The 15,633-nt window shown below is 42.6% G+C and overlaps 1 protein-coding gene across 2 annotated transcripts; it reads left to right on the top strand.

The window, feature by feature from the left end:
• Nucleotides 1-2,071: 2,071 nt before the first annotated feature.
• Nucleotides 2,072-14,603, top strand: KLHL33 (kelch like family member 33). Of its 2 annotated transcripts, XM_039350111.1 has the most exons (5): nt 2,072-2,246; nt 4,760-5,300; nt 5,933-6,881; nt 9,546-9,716; nt 12,389-14,603. In XM_039350111.1, the coding sequence occupies exons 1-5, from the start codon at nt 2,166-2,168 to the stop codon at nt 13,002-13,004; spliced, it is 2,358 nt and encodes a 785-aa protein (XP_039206045.1). In that variant the 5' UTR covers nt 2,072-2,165; the 3' UTR covers nt 13,005-14,603. The 2 variants fall into 2 exon arrangements, with proteins under 2 accessions (XP_039206045.1, XP_039206046.1); XM_039350112.1 differs by lacking the exon at nt 2,072-2,246 and having other exon boundaries at nt 5,104-5,307.
• Nucleotides 14,604-15,633: the final 1,030 nt, after the last annotated feature.

Raw genomic sequence — 15,633 nt, 5'->3', positions numbered from 1 at the left:
AAGATCCCTACCCACAAGCAAGAGAAAGGGGGCTCAAGAAGTGGGGGGGGGGAGAGAGATTCAGATGTAAGGGCCTGACGGATACCTGTGAAAGGAGGAGGAGCTAAGTAGCTTGGTGAGGACTTCAATCTGGCTTAACAATTTGCCCAATCATCCTTCCGCATATTAAATTACAATCGTCTGGACTTCCTGGTATTTTTATTACTAAACCCTGGTGTCTCTGAAGTAATTAATTTATTTAGATCATCCGGCAACTTAAGATAGATTTCATTAAAAAAAATTTCCCTGAATTCCACTCCCCACCCACCTTGGTAGGAACTATTCTGACTTTTTCCGGAAAAGCGTCAAGTTCAGGTCAAATGTTCGGGGGTGGGGGAGGAGGGGGGAATGGTTTACAGTTTCCACCTAAAGTTTTAGACACAAAACAACAGAGTAGTCTGTTTTGTCTGTTTGTATATACCACACACACACACATACAAACACACACGGGGGGGGGGAACAACATTGATAAAAAAGAGAAAGAGAGAAAAATCAGCACCTGTAGTCCTTGACTTATGAGCACAAATCACCCTGAGATTTATGCTGCTAAATGAAAAATTTTGTGAAGTGAGTTTTGTCCCATTTTACGACTTTTCTCGCCACATATGTGAGGCGAATCACCACAGTTGTTAAATTAGTAACACCGTCGTTAAGTGAATCTGGCTTTCTCATTGACTTTGCTTGTCAGAAGGTCACAAAAGGGGATCACTTGAACCCAGGACACCGCAACCGTCATAAATAGGAACCAGTTGTCAAGCATTTGAATGGAAATCACATGACCATGGGGATGCTGCAATGGTCACAGGTGCCGTTGTTCAGTGCCGTTGTTTGGTCACTAAACAAACTGTTGTAAGTCGAGGACTACCTATATGTCAGGAAAAGGATTTGTCTGTGCTAACTTTAAATGAACAAGGATTTATTTTGCTTTTGCTTTTAAATAATTTTATTGAATTAAAAAAAGGAATTAAAAACATTGAACATGGTAAATCAACATTTGACAGACATCTCAGTCCATATTTACATTAATTACAAATAAATGTCTTTACAGTAACATCATTCTAATCTCAATCTTAACTTATCTCATTATAATGACCTCCATTTTTTTCCTACCATCTATAAAATATATTCCATATTTGATAAAAGTCTGTTTCATCCTGATTTTTTAATCTTTTAGTTATCCTGTCTGCGCAATACATGATTTTCTGAATTAATGTTTCCCCACTCGGTACAGCCGTAGCTTTCCATTTTTGAGCAAATAATATCCTTGCCGCTGTAACCACGGGAATGAATAAATATGTGTCATCTTTACTTACATTTTTTTCAATATCAAAACAAGAGTTAAGACAACAAGGAATAGACATAGAGTGCTGGTCTTATCTCCAGATTCAAGCAAGATACACGAAAGATAAGCAAGAATGGGGTATTAATAGACAAGATATGGGGCTAGACAAAATATTGCTAGGCCTGGAGAAAAAACAAATAAAGAATATTTATAAACCCTTATTGGAGTATAGACTATTCGAAGAACAGGTCAAAGAAACAATGGTGACATGGGCGATAGATCTAGGACATAATATTAATTTGGATCAATGGCAGCAGGTATGGATGCGAAACAATAAAATCACATTGGCGTCAACATATAAAGAGAATTTGTATAAGATGGTTTACAGATGGCATCTTCCTCTAACCAGATTAGCAAAAATGTATAACGGATATTCATCTATGTGTTGGAAATGTGAAAAAGAAAGGGGCACTTTTTTCATGTTTGGTGGACATGTAGAAAATCACAGGTGTATTGGCGTATGGTCTGGGAATGGGCAATAGAAATGACTATGCAAAACATTCAGTATAAACCTGAGGCATTGTTGTTAGGAGTATTTTACTTTTTCAGCATAAGAATGTCCAGTAACTATGAGTCCCAATTAATAACTGTGATTGTGACAATTATGAAACAACTTTATTTCCTTCATGGCATCTGGGGAAAAAATTACACTTCAATTGCTAGGTTAATGCACGGGCTGGAAATCAAAGCTAAACATAACCAGCCAGTCCTGTCTGCCCATCCTGTCCTCTTTTAATATCTTGTGCTTGGCTATAATTAACTTTGCAAGTTAGCATCAAAGCTGATGGTCAGCATACCACAGAGGTCATGCCATAGCTACGGATACCACGAAGGTCCAAGAAGGACCCCGTCCCAGCAGACACAGGTGAGAGATTTGGGCTGGGGATCCCCCAGGGAGTTACAAAGGAGCTCTGTCAACGTGGGAGGGTGGAGGGCGAAAGGCTTAAGGGTCATGTGTCATGTGTGCATGTGGCAAGAGTCTTCTGTGGGATTTGCATGTCCACGTGTTTCTTACTTGAGTATCAGACAGACATAATCATAATTACAGCTCAGACCTGAATGTTCTCGAAGAACCGATTGAAATGATAAGCCTCGGGAATATGAAGGCACATCCCAAACAAGAGACAGGGCCTGTTCATAGACTACCTGAGATCACATATCACACTAAGACTGAGAAATATAGTGTGACTCACTACGTTTGGGCTCAATACATTGCATGAACCCCAACCACTGTGGTTTGTCAATAGCTCTTGCGATTAGTGTGCTATGCAAAGTTAACTGTGACTTATAAAACAAAACAAGGCTGAAGGTTTTCTGTGGATGTGAACCCTCATTCAGAACAAAATGAGACAGTATTCATTAAGTGGGTGGAAACACCAACAAAACAATTATTGCCAGAAATTAGGGCGGAACTCCTCATTTCTAATTGTTTAATAATTAGAAAGTATTAATCTCTGATTCAGATTACAAAACCGCAACCACAATAAAGGTATGCTCATATCCATTATGTATTGGTTAGGTAGTACTGGGGGGGGGGGAAACAAGAGGAGGAAGAGAGCATACCAGACTATTCTGGCACGTTACATATCTGTAGATTTTCTAACAACCATCATTCAGTTCTAGGAGCCACTACATAATATTTCATGTTTCCTACACAGTGAAAAAGTGTGACCTTCGTCTCATACACAACTACTTTGTATGCTGTGACTTGAGGACAGTACAGGTAGACCTCGACTTAGTGACAGTTTGAAGTTAGAACAGCGCTGAAAAAATGACTTATGACTGTTTTTCGTACTTATGACCACTGCAGCATCCCCATTGTCGTGTGATCAAAATTCGGGCGCTCGGCAACTGGACGTTATCTGTGAGGGCTACAGTGTCCCAGAGTCACATGATCTCCTTTTGCGACCTTCTGAGATGCAAAGTCAATGGGGAAGCCAGGTTCACTTAACAACGGTGTTACTAGCTTAACAACTACAGGGATTTGCTTAACAACGGTGGCAAGAAAGATCGTAAAATGGGGCAAAATTCACATCTGTCTTGCTTAACAATAGAATTGTTGGGCTCAGTTGTAAGCCGAATATTACTTGTATGTATTTAGATATTCTCTCATTTTACTGTCTTCCATGCTTTCGTTGGTATTTTTCTCACTGGGTTCTAAGACGACATCACAGTTTGTGAGAGGAAAAATCTCCAATTTGTAAAGCGATGACATCATGATGTGATGAGGATGATAATGATTTAAGATCAACCAAAATAAGACAATGTGAACACTTTCCAATTCTCCCAAATGTTTCATGAGCTGAAATGTTACTAAAAAAAAAAAACAATAGGGTGAGATCCAGTTTTCTTCACCGCGATGTAAAAAAGATGTTGAGACTCTAGAAAGAGAACAGAGAAGAGCAACAAAGATGATTAGGGGACTGGAGGCTAAAACATATAAGAAACAGTTGCTGGAATTGGGTATGTCTAGTTTAATGAAGAGAAGGTTGAGGGGGGGACATGATAGCAGTGTTCCAATATCTCAGGGGCTGCCACAAAGAAGAGGGAGTCAAACTATTTTCCAAAGCCTCTGAAGGCAGGACAAGAAGCAATGGGTGGAAATTAATCAAGGAGAGAAACAACCTAGAACTAAGGAGAAACTTCCTGACAGTTAGAACAATTAACCAGTGGAACAATCTGCCTCCAGAAGCGGTGAATGCTCCAACACTGGAAGTTTTTAAGAAGAGACTGGACAACCATTTGTCCGAAATGGTATAGGGTTACCTGCCTGAGCAGGGGGTTGGACTTGATGACCTCCAAAGTCCCTTCCAACTTTATTATTATTATTATTATGGATCATTGCACAGTCAGCCAGATGTTCAGACTGGATTTGACATTTTGTCTACCTATCGAGTCCTTACCCAGGACCTGGGATAGGCAGATGTGGATGTTTGATGGTATTACAAATATCATCGCAGGATGGAAGCAGTTCCTAGTGAGGCCGCCTTTTGCAATTAACTAATAGCGAATTTGTCAATGCCAATGGTGTTCAAGTGGTGCTCCAGTTGTTTTGGGATTGCACCCAAGGCACCTATTACTATTGGTACTACCCTTGTTTGCTTTTGCCACAGTCTTTCTACTTCTATTTGTAGGTCTTTGTATTTTGTTATCTTCTCCAATTCTTTCTTGTCTATTCTGCTGTCTGTAGGCACTGCCACGTCCACTATCCAGACATTTTTGTCTTTCTTATCGACAATTGTTATTATTATTTAAAGTAGTTTCTTGAAGAAAGAGTGATAAGAATCATTTTGGTTATTTTGGTTATATTGCACTAGTACAGGGATCATCCAGCTCTGAGTTTGTTTGTTTTTTTCCTCACAACTATCTTCTTTTCAGAAAAGGATGACCTGCATGGACAGACCTCCAGATATGCTGGAAACTTCTTCAGAACAACAGTTGGAATTGCGGAGTGAGGGACATGCAGACAGATTTTTCACTACAGCTCTCCTGCTGAGGGGACAGGACCTGCTTGTGGATACAACCGTGACTTTGGGTCAAAAGGACTATAAAGCCCATGGCCTCCTTCTGGCTGCAGTCAGTTCTGTCTTTCTGCAACGTTTAGAATGTGGGGTGCAAGAAGGGATGAATCTGGATGGTGTGACCACACCGTCTGGCTGGGAGGCCATTTTGAATTTTGCCTACACAGGAGTGTTAGAGCCCACCCCAATTGTGGCCGGAGACATCCTGGATGCAGCTGAGGCCCTAGGTGTCCCTCGTTTGGCTGAAATATGCAAGGTAGTATTGATAGGAATAGAGAATGAAGATAGACTAAGTCCAGTGGAAGAGAAATGGAAGACACTACAGAGGCTTGAAGAGCTGTACAATGAAGGCATCGGTTGGGACATGGAACTTAAAGCTGAAGGAGATACATTTCGAGGTATTGGGTATGTCTAGTTTAAATGAAAAGAAGGAGTAGGGGTGACATGATAGCAATATTCCAATATCTAAGGGGCTGCCACAAAAAAGGTGGTGGTGGTGGTGTCAACCTATTTTCCAAAGTGGAAATGGATGGAAACTAATCAAGGAGATAACCAACCTAGAATTAAGGAGAAATTTCCTGACGGAACAATTAAGCAGTAGAACAACTTGCTTCCAGAAGTTGTGGGTACTCCAACGCTGGAGGTTTTTAAGAGGAGATTAGACAACAATTTGTCTGAAATGGTATAGGGTTTCCTGCTTAAGCAGGAGATTGGACTAGACCAGTCCAATGCTGGCTGTGGAATTCTGGGAGTTGAAGTCCACATGCCTTAAAATTGTCAAGTTTGGGAAACACTGGACTAGACGGCTTTCAATGTCTCTTCCAATTCTGTTATTCTGAGGTGAATAAGGTAGAGTTGGTAGAAAAGCAAAAAAAATAATAAAAAAAAATAGAGTGCAAGGCCTCAATAGGTTGGGAAGAACTGGAAAAAGCCAGATTTGGGGTAGGAATTGTCTTGGAGTTAGGGTCATTATGACTTGTGTTAAAGATACAGTCCCTCAATTTCCTGACATCATCTTCTCTACTTTCAGTTCACCGCTTAGCCTTGGCTTGTGGCTGTGAATTCTTCCATGGTATGTTTACCAGCGGCATGAAGGAAACTCAACAGACCAAGGTTCCTCTTTGCACCCAATTCACTGCCGCTGATCTGGGGTTGATCATCTCCTTTGCTTACACAGGAGTGCTGAGAGGTGGATGGGATTATATATTTGAAGCTGCACAAGCTGCTCTTCAATATCAAGTCTCTGGCATCTTGGACCTCTGTCTGGATCTGTTCCACTACAAGCTCACTCCAGAAACCTGCTTGGATGTTCTGTCTTTTGCCCGTGCTTATAGTCTACATGATCTTGAAAGCACTGCAGAGAAGTTTATATTAAACAACTTTGCTTGTGTCATGAAAACGGCAAAGTTCCTAGATCTTCCTGTAAACCAGCTGGTGGACTTTCTTAGTTCTGATTCACTCTACATCCTCTATGAACTAGAAGCTTTCCAAGGAGCTGTCCATTGGTTGACTGCTGACTGGGCTGGGCGGATGAACTGTGCTGAGAAAGTGTTGCAATGCATCAGATTCCCACTGATGTCCACTCAAGAGCTCAAGCAGGTGCGGAAAGAAGAGATGATGGCTAATCCTGGTCGCCTCTACAATCTCATGGTTCAATCCTTAGCTAGCATTCCACCAGGTCCTTCCAAGATGGAGCAACTTCCTTGCCGGGTGAGATATCCAGAGAAGGTCATTGTGATTAGCGGAGGAGATACTTTGACAACAAATATGGCTACTCGCAGCCCATGCCAAGATTTCTGGTTCACCCACCGCTTCCTCAATGGCATCGGCTTGGTCAAACAAGTGGAGTGGCGTCGTCTTGGGTACCTTCCAGAGAAACCACGATTCCGACATGCTGTAGTCGTCAAAGACAATAAGATGTACCTCTTTGGGGGGAAGCATTTTTATGGCGTCAGGGATACTATGTGTTCAGTGTTCAGGTGAGCTGGAAGACCTGCTGCTTGAAGACAAGAATTGGGAAGGAAGGAGAGTACGGATGTGGTCCCATTCAGTGAAAATACTTTTGAGTAAGAGTGGGAAGATGTCAGGTTTAATGTTTTAATGAAGCATCCAATGGTCATGATTATGAGGGAAGGAAATAGCAATAGCACTTAGACTTACATACTGGTTCACAGTGCTTTACAGCCCTCTCTAGGTGGTTTACAGAGTCAGCATATTGCCTCCCAATAATCTGGGTCCTCATTTTACTGACCTTGAAAGGATGGAAGGCTGAGTCAACCTTGAGCCGGTAAGAATTGAACTATTGAACTGCTGGCAGCTGGCAGTCAGCAGAAGTAGCATGCAGTACTACATTCTAACCACCATGGCTTATTCTGTGATTGATCTAGCATTCAAATGAATGAATGCTGGAAACAACCAGCATTCCTGGTTAAGGTATCTGAAACCACAGCTGAGGGGCAGCTAAAACATTTTTATATGATTCTCCAGTGATTGGGAATACTGGTTGGGCTCTCATCATAGGTTACCATGTCCCCAAGATTCATGATGAAGCCACCGAACTAGCAACATGTCTATGGAGATTCCCAGTCATTCAGATCATGGTTGTCCCAAAGGTGCTTTTTCAAAAGGCAACTGGACTTTGTATTTCCTTGAAGATGTTTCACTTCTCATCCAAGAAGCTTCTTTTAGAACTGAAGAAGCTTCTTGGATGAGAAGCAATATGTCTTCAAGGAAAAACAAAGTCTAGTTGTCTTTTGAAAAAGCACCTTTGGGTGAACTAGCAACAATTTATATCCATCCATCCATCCATCCATCCATCCATGCATGCATGCATGTTATCTGAGAAGTTGGGATCCTTATCATCAGGAGCTTAGCCATCTGCCAACTTCTGATCCCCCCCCCCACACACAGTTCAGAAAAAAATAGAGTAAAATCCACAGTGCTCAGAAAACCTAGAATGGGTTGGACAGGGAAGAGACTTATTCCTGACACCCTGGAGTACTTCAGAATTGTTCTCTGGCCTTCTGCCTGTGTATCCCAAAGCCAGAAGAAAGAATTAATCCACTGATCTAATTTTGTTCTATCTGGTCTGATTTGGTTAAATAACTATACCATCAAGTATCTATCCAATGCTACTTTGGTGTGTGTGTGAGACCCCATCTTTGAAATAACTGGCTTTCTGTGTTTCCATAATACGTCTATCCTTCATATTATCCAGCTAAATATGTTGTGGAAATCAAAACATAGCCTAATAAATCCCAGAAGGTTTTAAGAAAGTCCAGGAGGGATTGTGGCTTCTCGGTTCTCTTGCAAATACTAATTAACCAAACTTTCTACATATGGACTCTGCAACTGAGAAATAGGAACCAGGATGTCCCTAGTTAGGCTTCCTTAACCAGGAGGAACATATCTGGCACATGGACTGTCCAGGAATAAGGACTAGTGGCCCATTCATAACCAACTTAGAGACAGAGTTAACAGAATAACAGAGTTGGAAGGGACCTTGGAGGTCTTCTAGTTCAACCCCCTGCTCAAGTAGAAACCGTATACCATTCCAGTCTAATGGTTGTCCAATCTTAGAAACCTCCAGTGTTGTAGCACCCACAACTTTTGGAATCAAGTTGTTCTACTGATTAACTGTTCTAATTGTTCTAACTTCCTCCTTAGTTCTAGGTTGGTTCTCTCCTTGATTAGTTGTCATACATCCATTGCTTCTTGTCCTGCCTTCAGGCGCTTTGGAGAATACCTTGACCCCCTCTTCTTTGTGGTAACCCCTTAGATATTGGAACATAGCCATCATGTCACCCCTATTCCTTCTTTTCATTAGACTAGGCATACCCAATTCCAGCAACATTTCTTCAGATGTTTTAGCCTCCAGTCCCTTAATCATCTTTGTTGCTCTTCTCTGCACTCTTTCTAAAGCAAACATGTCAAACACAAGGCCCGGGGGCCAGATGCGGCCCACGAAGTGGTTTCATGTGGCCCGCGAAGCCATCCTGGAAACAGTGAGGGAACGGCCCCCACTCCCTTAGCCGTGGCCCAGGCCGGCCGGGAGCCAATGTACAATTTTGTGGTGGCCATCTATGCTGAAATGCATTCAGTCTTAGCTCCACAAGGCTGTCTGGAAACAGCAAGCAACCAGCCCCTGCTGTGTCAACCCTGCCCCCTGGGTGCATGCTGGGGAGGTGTCACCCTTTGTGAGGAATGAAGAAATGCACTATCGCCTGGAAGTGGCCAGCAAATGGTCCTCGCCTCCTTCACCTATCCAGCTTGATGGGCTCTGGCGGAGGGGTTTCAGCAGGCAGTGAGGCTCCTCCAGTGGACCATGCCTTGGCATTTGCCCTGGTCCCACCCCCTTCTGCCAGAGACCCTCAGATCTGTCCCATTCCTGCCCAGGCCCCCACAGGCACCCTTGACGCGAACAATGTAGAGCTGGCCATGCCCATCCAATAGGCCACACCCTCTCCGTCCGCACCCACCCAGTAGCCACATCCTGCCACACCCGCCTGGCCCCCCGAGGGCAACCGCAATGCTTATGCGGCCCTCAATGAAATTGAGTTTGACACCCCTGTTCTAAAGTCTCAACATCTTTTTTTACATTGTGGCGTTATTTCCATAGAGAATTCTTATTCCTTTTTTTACAGGTTTGATCCTCTTTGCGGGAGTTGGGAGCGACTAGCTGACATGACCAATTGCCGGAGCTATTTTCCTGCAGTTTTCCTGCATGGTTTCTTCTACGCTCTAGGGGGGAGCTCCAATGAGGTTTATTGCCTGGATTCTGTGGAGTGCTATGAAACTCAGAGTGACACATGGAGGTAGGAGCTCATGGAGACTTAAGCAGATGTGCTAGGTCCAGGTCTGGAGACCATGCAGTGCAAAGGATATAGGTAGTCCTCAACTTAAAATCTTTCATTTAATAACCATTCTGTCACGCGCCAGGGAAATCAGGAGATCCAGGCAGTTCCAATAAGCATAAAGATTTGTTGTAAGCTTAAGCTCTCTACAAGAATCTGAACTACTAATAGTTAAATCAATTTGGCACTAAATGAGGAATTCATGGTCAGCTGGACTTAAATCTTTTGTGGGGACAAAGGATTCATGACTAATGACACATTTGATCCCTCCCTCAGGCTCCGCCTGGTCATTTCCTACACCAGTGGTGGCGAACCTATGGCACGGGTGCCAGAGGCGGCACTCAGAGCCCTCTTTGTGGGCATGTGCGCCATCGCCCCAGTCCTAGGCCTTCAGCTGGGTTTTATAAAACCTTTTCGTTTTAGGCCTCTGCCGCCGTGTGTAAAAAAAAAAAAAAGGTTCAATCAATCAGTCAATTTCAACTTCTCGCGGGAAAAAAAAAAGATCTTGCAAAGTTGGAATTGATTGATTGAACTTTTTAGTCCCACCCAGTCTGCCGTTTCCACCGCAGCCACGCCCACCCAATGGGCCACACCTACCTGCCACCTGATGATACATAAGTGGGTTTTGGGTTGTAGTTTGGGCACTCAGTCTTTAAAAGGTTCGCCATCACTATCCTACACATTTGAAGGTACAGCAGCACTGAAAAAAAGTGACTTATCACCCTTTTTCACACTTAGGACTGTTGCACCACCTATGTGGACATGTCACCAAAATTTGGACATCGCTTGGCAACTGGCATGTATTTAGGACGGTTGCAGTGTCCTGGGGTCACGTGATCCCCTTCTGCAACCTTCTGACAAGCGAAGTCAATGGGGGAATCCAGGTTCACTTTACACCTGTGTTACTAACTGCACAGATTCACTTAACAACTGTTGCAGGAAAGGTCATAAAATGGGGCAAAGCTCCCTTAACAACTGCTTTGCTTGGCCATGGAAATTTGGGGCTCAATTGTGGTCATACGTCGAGGGCTTCCTATAAATCTGAAGGGGCTGGATTTCAGAAGACAACCTAAATATCTGTTTTTCACAAATAATTTGTCGGGTTTCGATGACCTAGCTAAACATCTCACTCTATGCTCCAGCAAAGCAATTATTTTCACGTCCCTAATTTTCCTTTAGGGGTGCAATGGCTCAATAGTTAAGACCCTGAGCTTGTCAGCTGGAAAGCTGACAACCTGGGTTCAAGACCCGAGCAATGCACAACGGGATGAGCTCCCGTTCCTGCTCCAGCTCCTGCCCCCCTAACAATTTGAAAGCATCCAAACACGAATAGATTAATAGGAGCAGCTATTCTACCAGGGAAATACAATAAAGAGAAAACATATTTAATTATTCATGTAATTACGGCAGCCAGGATTGTGTTTGCACAAAATTGGAAAGCTCTGAAAGCCCCCCCAGAGGGAGAGGTGATTAGGAAAATACTGGAATGTGCAGAAATGAATAGACTAACAATGGCAATTAAAGATAAGACAGAGTCAGACCACTATGAAATCTGGGGAACTTTTTATGATTGGCTGAAAAGATAATACGGTTAAAAGATAGTTAACATCAATTTAGATGGAAGAAGAAGGAGCAGATAAGGAGGGAGACCCAGGCAGCACAGTATTGAATAACTGGAGGTTGTATAAATATTTATAGAAGTATATACCGAGAAGGTTAGATAAATAGAAGTATTAATATAAGAGAAAATTAATCTTATTGTATATAATACAGATAGGGAAATTTGGAGAGAGAAGTTGTTCAGACATTACGCCTGAATTGTATCTGAAGAGGGATGAGAGGGAAGAAAGGAGAGGAGAGAGAAAAGAGTAAAGGAGGGGAGAAGGAAGTAGGAAGGTTGGAGGAGAAGAGGAGAAGTGGGGAGAAAGGGAAGGAGAGTGGTGAAGGAAAGAGAAGAGGAGAGGAAGAAGAGGGAAGTAGGGAAGAGAAGAAAGGGAGAAAGAAGGTAGAGAAGAAGGAGTATGGATACAGTGAAAGGGGATATGGGCGAGTAACACCAAAAGTCATGTGTATGTATTTATTTCATTTTATTAAAAGTATCTTATATATGAATGTTAAAAGAATGTACGTTAACATCTGATAAATATCATGGTATATGTATGGGGGAGAGTTTGGAAAAATAAAAAATTATTAAAAGAAAAAGATTAATAGGAGCAGCTTTGGTGGGAAGGTAACAGTGTTCTATGCATCTTTGGTATATAGCAGTGGTTCTCAACCTGTGGGTCGGGACCCCATTTGGGGTCGAACGACCATTTCACGGGGGTCACCAAACAAGGCTGTCCGCCATTTTTTCCCCCTTTTCTTTGGCCACGCCCCTGCACCCAGTGATGTATAAGTGGTTGGGGGTCACCATAACATGGGGAACTGTATTATGGGGTCACGGCATTAGAAAGGTTGAGAACCACTGGTATATAGTCATGCTGGCCACAGAAAATGTCTCTGGACAACACTGGCTTCCTCAGCTAAGAAGCGGAGAAGAGCAGCGCACTCTTGAGTCCGACACGACTTGATAGGGAAACCTTTACTTTACCTTTAATTCCCCTTTATTTATTCCCACCTTTATTTTATTTCAGGCCCTGTGCACCCTTGCCAACCCCAGTCTGTGGCCATGCAGCTTGTGTCTTGGATGGATGGATCTACATCACGGGAGGCAGCGACGGCTCGTGCCGCTGTCAATCCTCCCTGATTCGCTATCGCCCAGATGGTCCACCTCTCCTTCTGGCCTCCATGCAGGAAGAGCGTGCTGGGCACATCATGGAGGTGCTGAATGGTCGGATCTATGTGGCTGGCGGTCTACGATGGCGGGACGGGCACGGGGGCTACGCTGACCAACTGGCTTGTGAGAGGTACAGTCCAGATCAAGACCTGTGGGTCACCTTGCGCCCACTTCCCCAAGCTCACGTCATCGCTGCCTCTGCCATCTTGAACGGAGAGCTCTACATTCTTGGAGGCTACAGCCATAACACCTATCGAGACACGCATCTCATTCACTGCTACAACCCTGCCCACGACCGTTGGGTCAACCTGGGGACGTTGCCCCAGGCTTATGCTGATCTAAAGGCCTGCATTTTAGAAATACCCTCCTCTTACAGACAAAGTGAGCCCTCAGTCACAGAGGCTCCCAACTTGGACATCCCTCCTGATGCTTCACTGGATGTGCCCTACCAAAACTCTGGATCAAGCTGCTGAAAGGCTTGAAGGTAGCCTACTGGCACAGGTCCTGGATTTGCATGGAGAGACCCGGGTTCAAGTGACTTCCTTGGGTGATTTTGGGGTTGTTGTGGTGGGGATAAAACAAGGGGAGAGGAGAGAAGGACTGTTCCGTGTATGCTTTGAGTTGTCAGCTAAAAGGCAATATAAATGCTAATGTTAGCAAAAATGGAGGCAGCTCTCAACTTGCAACCATTCAGTAACCATTCAAAGTTGCAACAACGCATTGAAAAATGTGACTTACGACTGGTGCTTGCACTTAAAACCAACGCAACATCCTTGCGGTCACATGACACAAATTTGTTTTTTTAGCAAGTAGCATTTATTTATGATCGTTGCAGCATCCCAGGGTCATGTGATCTCCATTCGTGACCTTCCCGACCGGCTTCTGATATGCAAAATCAATAGAGGAAGCCGGACTTGCTTAAGGAGTTCATGGTTCATTTAACAACTGCAATGATTCACTTAACCGTGGCCAAAAAAAAAAAAAAGTTGTAAAATTAACTATGACTCACTTCGCAATCGCTTTGTTTAGCAATGGAAATTCTGGTTCCAGTTGTGGTTGTTAAGTCAAGGGTTACCTGAAATAATATTATCTTTATTTCTCACTAATAACAATAATAACTGTATTTCCCCCCTTGGATTGCCACTTAATGCAAATTAGCACTGAAAAATATTTTTATCTGTTTGAAAAAGCAAAGAGACCGGAGAAAGAGCCCTCATTTCCATATGCAGATATGATTTCTTTGCAGCTGGATTTTTGTGCAGGTGAACTCAGTTGGACTGTGCAGACACAACTCAAGTGAAAACCATTGAAAAGGCAGAAATAGTAATATGTTGGTTGAGGTTCTAGATCACATGAGGAGGGCTCCACTTCCAGGACAAGGGGCGCACAAATTCTTTGAGTGGTAGTGGTTCAGGCCAGGATGATTTCATGTATGTTGTGATTAAAATTAAACCTAATTAATATTATTCTCTGGTCCTGCTTCTCACCCCCAACTTTCACCAAAGCTACACCCTTTTAATATCTACCTGCTCTGCATCTGATAAAGGCATCTAATCTGTACACATGAGAAGTCAGGCAAACAACACTACAGTGAATCTCTCCTCACTAACTTCTTAAGAAACAGGCATCTATCTGCCCCATTGTGGGGTATTTCCTGGATGACTTTCTCTGCATTTGGAAAAGCTAACCAGGGTCATGCTTACTGTTAAATGGCACTTTTATTGCCATAAAAGGAATCTAAGTAACTCCAGAACCTTACGGTATATTCTAGGCTCTGCTACAACAAAAAAAGTTAAGAATTGTCTGAACTGTATAATCCAGTGTTTCTTAACCTAGGCAGCTTCAGGATCTGTGGACTTCAACTCCCAGAATTCTCCAGCCAGCATACTGGCTAGGGAATCCTGGGAGTAGAAGCCCAAACTTCTTAAAAGTTGCCAAAGTTGAGAAACACAGGTATGACTACTAAATAGTTGATTCATGATACTCAGTTGTTGATTAAAAGTGTAAGAATAGAATAGAATAGAATAGAATAGAATAGAATAGAATAGAATAGAATAGAATAGAATAGAATAGAATAGAATAGAATAACAGAGATGGAAGCGAGGTCTTGAAGGTCTTCTACTCCAACCCCCTGCTTAGGCAGAAAACCCTATACCATTTCAGACAAATGGTTATCCAATCTCTTCTTATAATCTTCCAATATTGGCGCATTCACAACTTCTGGAGACAAGTTGTTCCACTGATTAATTGTGTCAGGAAATTTATCCTTAGTTCTAGGTTGCTTCTCTCTTTGATTAGTCTCCATTTATTGCTTCTTGTCCTGCCCTCAAGTGCTTTGGAGAATAGCTTGACTCCCTCTTCTTTGTGGCAACTGCTGAGATATTGGAACACTGCTATCATGTCACCCCTCTTCCTTCTCTTTATTAAACTAGACATACCCAATTCCAGTAACCATTCTTTATGTTTCTCAGCCTCCAGTTCCCTGATCATTTTTTGTTACTCTTCTCTGCACTCTTTTTCTAGAGTCTCACCATCTTTTTTACATCGTGGTGACCAAAATGAATCAAGTTGGAGAATTTGAAACAAAGGATAATAGGCATATGGCATCCACAGTTCAGCTTATATTGCTGAATTTATAAAGTTTTAACTAAGTTTAGTAGCCTCAATCTGTATCGCTCAAATTCACTGGGCAGATACTCTGTTACCATGACGTTCTCCAAAATAATAAAAAATTTAAAAAAGTCCATAAAGACATGCCAAACTACTTCTCTATGATGCCAAGAAAATTACATCACTCTAAGCTGCCAGGGGCCAAACTTGACTCAAACTTCTAATGAGGTATTATTTCATAAGCAGGAAGAGTCTGCCAACTTGTGTTTTGACATAACCAGCAAATCACCTCAAAGTCTTCCAAAGATCCCTCCATTTGGACCAGCCTAGGAGAAAAAAAGTATTTCTGATTTTCTGATTCATCCACTGCTTCAAATTACTGTAGAATATCTGAGGGAATTTTCTTACTCGTAACCCCGTGGGTAAGAAAAGTGATTTTTTTAATTAAAAAAAAACTGCCTATGAAAATGAGACTATCCCATATGTTTAAAT

Source organism: Crotalus tigris, unplaced genomic scaffold (assembly GCF_016545835.1).
Source record: "Crotalus tigris isolate CLP2741 ecotype Arizona unplaced genomic scaffold, ASM1654583v1 scf7180000018306.2785112, whole genome shotgun sequence".
NCBI classification, from domain to species: Eukaryota; Metazoa; Chordata; class Lepidosauria; order Squamata; family Viperidae; genus Crotalus; species Crotalus tigris.
Note: the sequence above shows the minus strand (reverse complement) of the source record. Positions and strands in the feature narration are given on the sequence as shown.

What these genes read in the sequence shown, in the direction of transcription:
- KLHL33 (XM_039350111.1), top strand. Translation starts at nt 2,166, where the DNA reads ATGGTCAGCATACCACAGAGGTCATGCCATAGCTACGGATACCACGAA. An exon ending in TGAAGGAGATACATTTCGAG is followed by an intron (nt 5,301 to 5,932) that starts GTATTGGGTATG and finishes CTCTACTTTCAG; the next exon opens with TTCACCGCTTAGCCTTGGCT. An exon ending in ACTATGTGTTCAGTGTTCAG is followed by an intron (nt 6,882 to 9,545) that starts GTGAGCTGGAAG and finishes CTTTTTTTACAG; the next exon opens with GTTTGATCCTCTTTGCGGGA.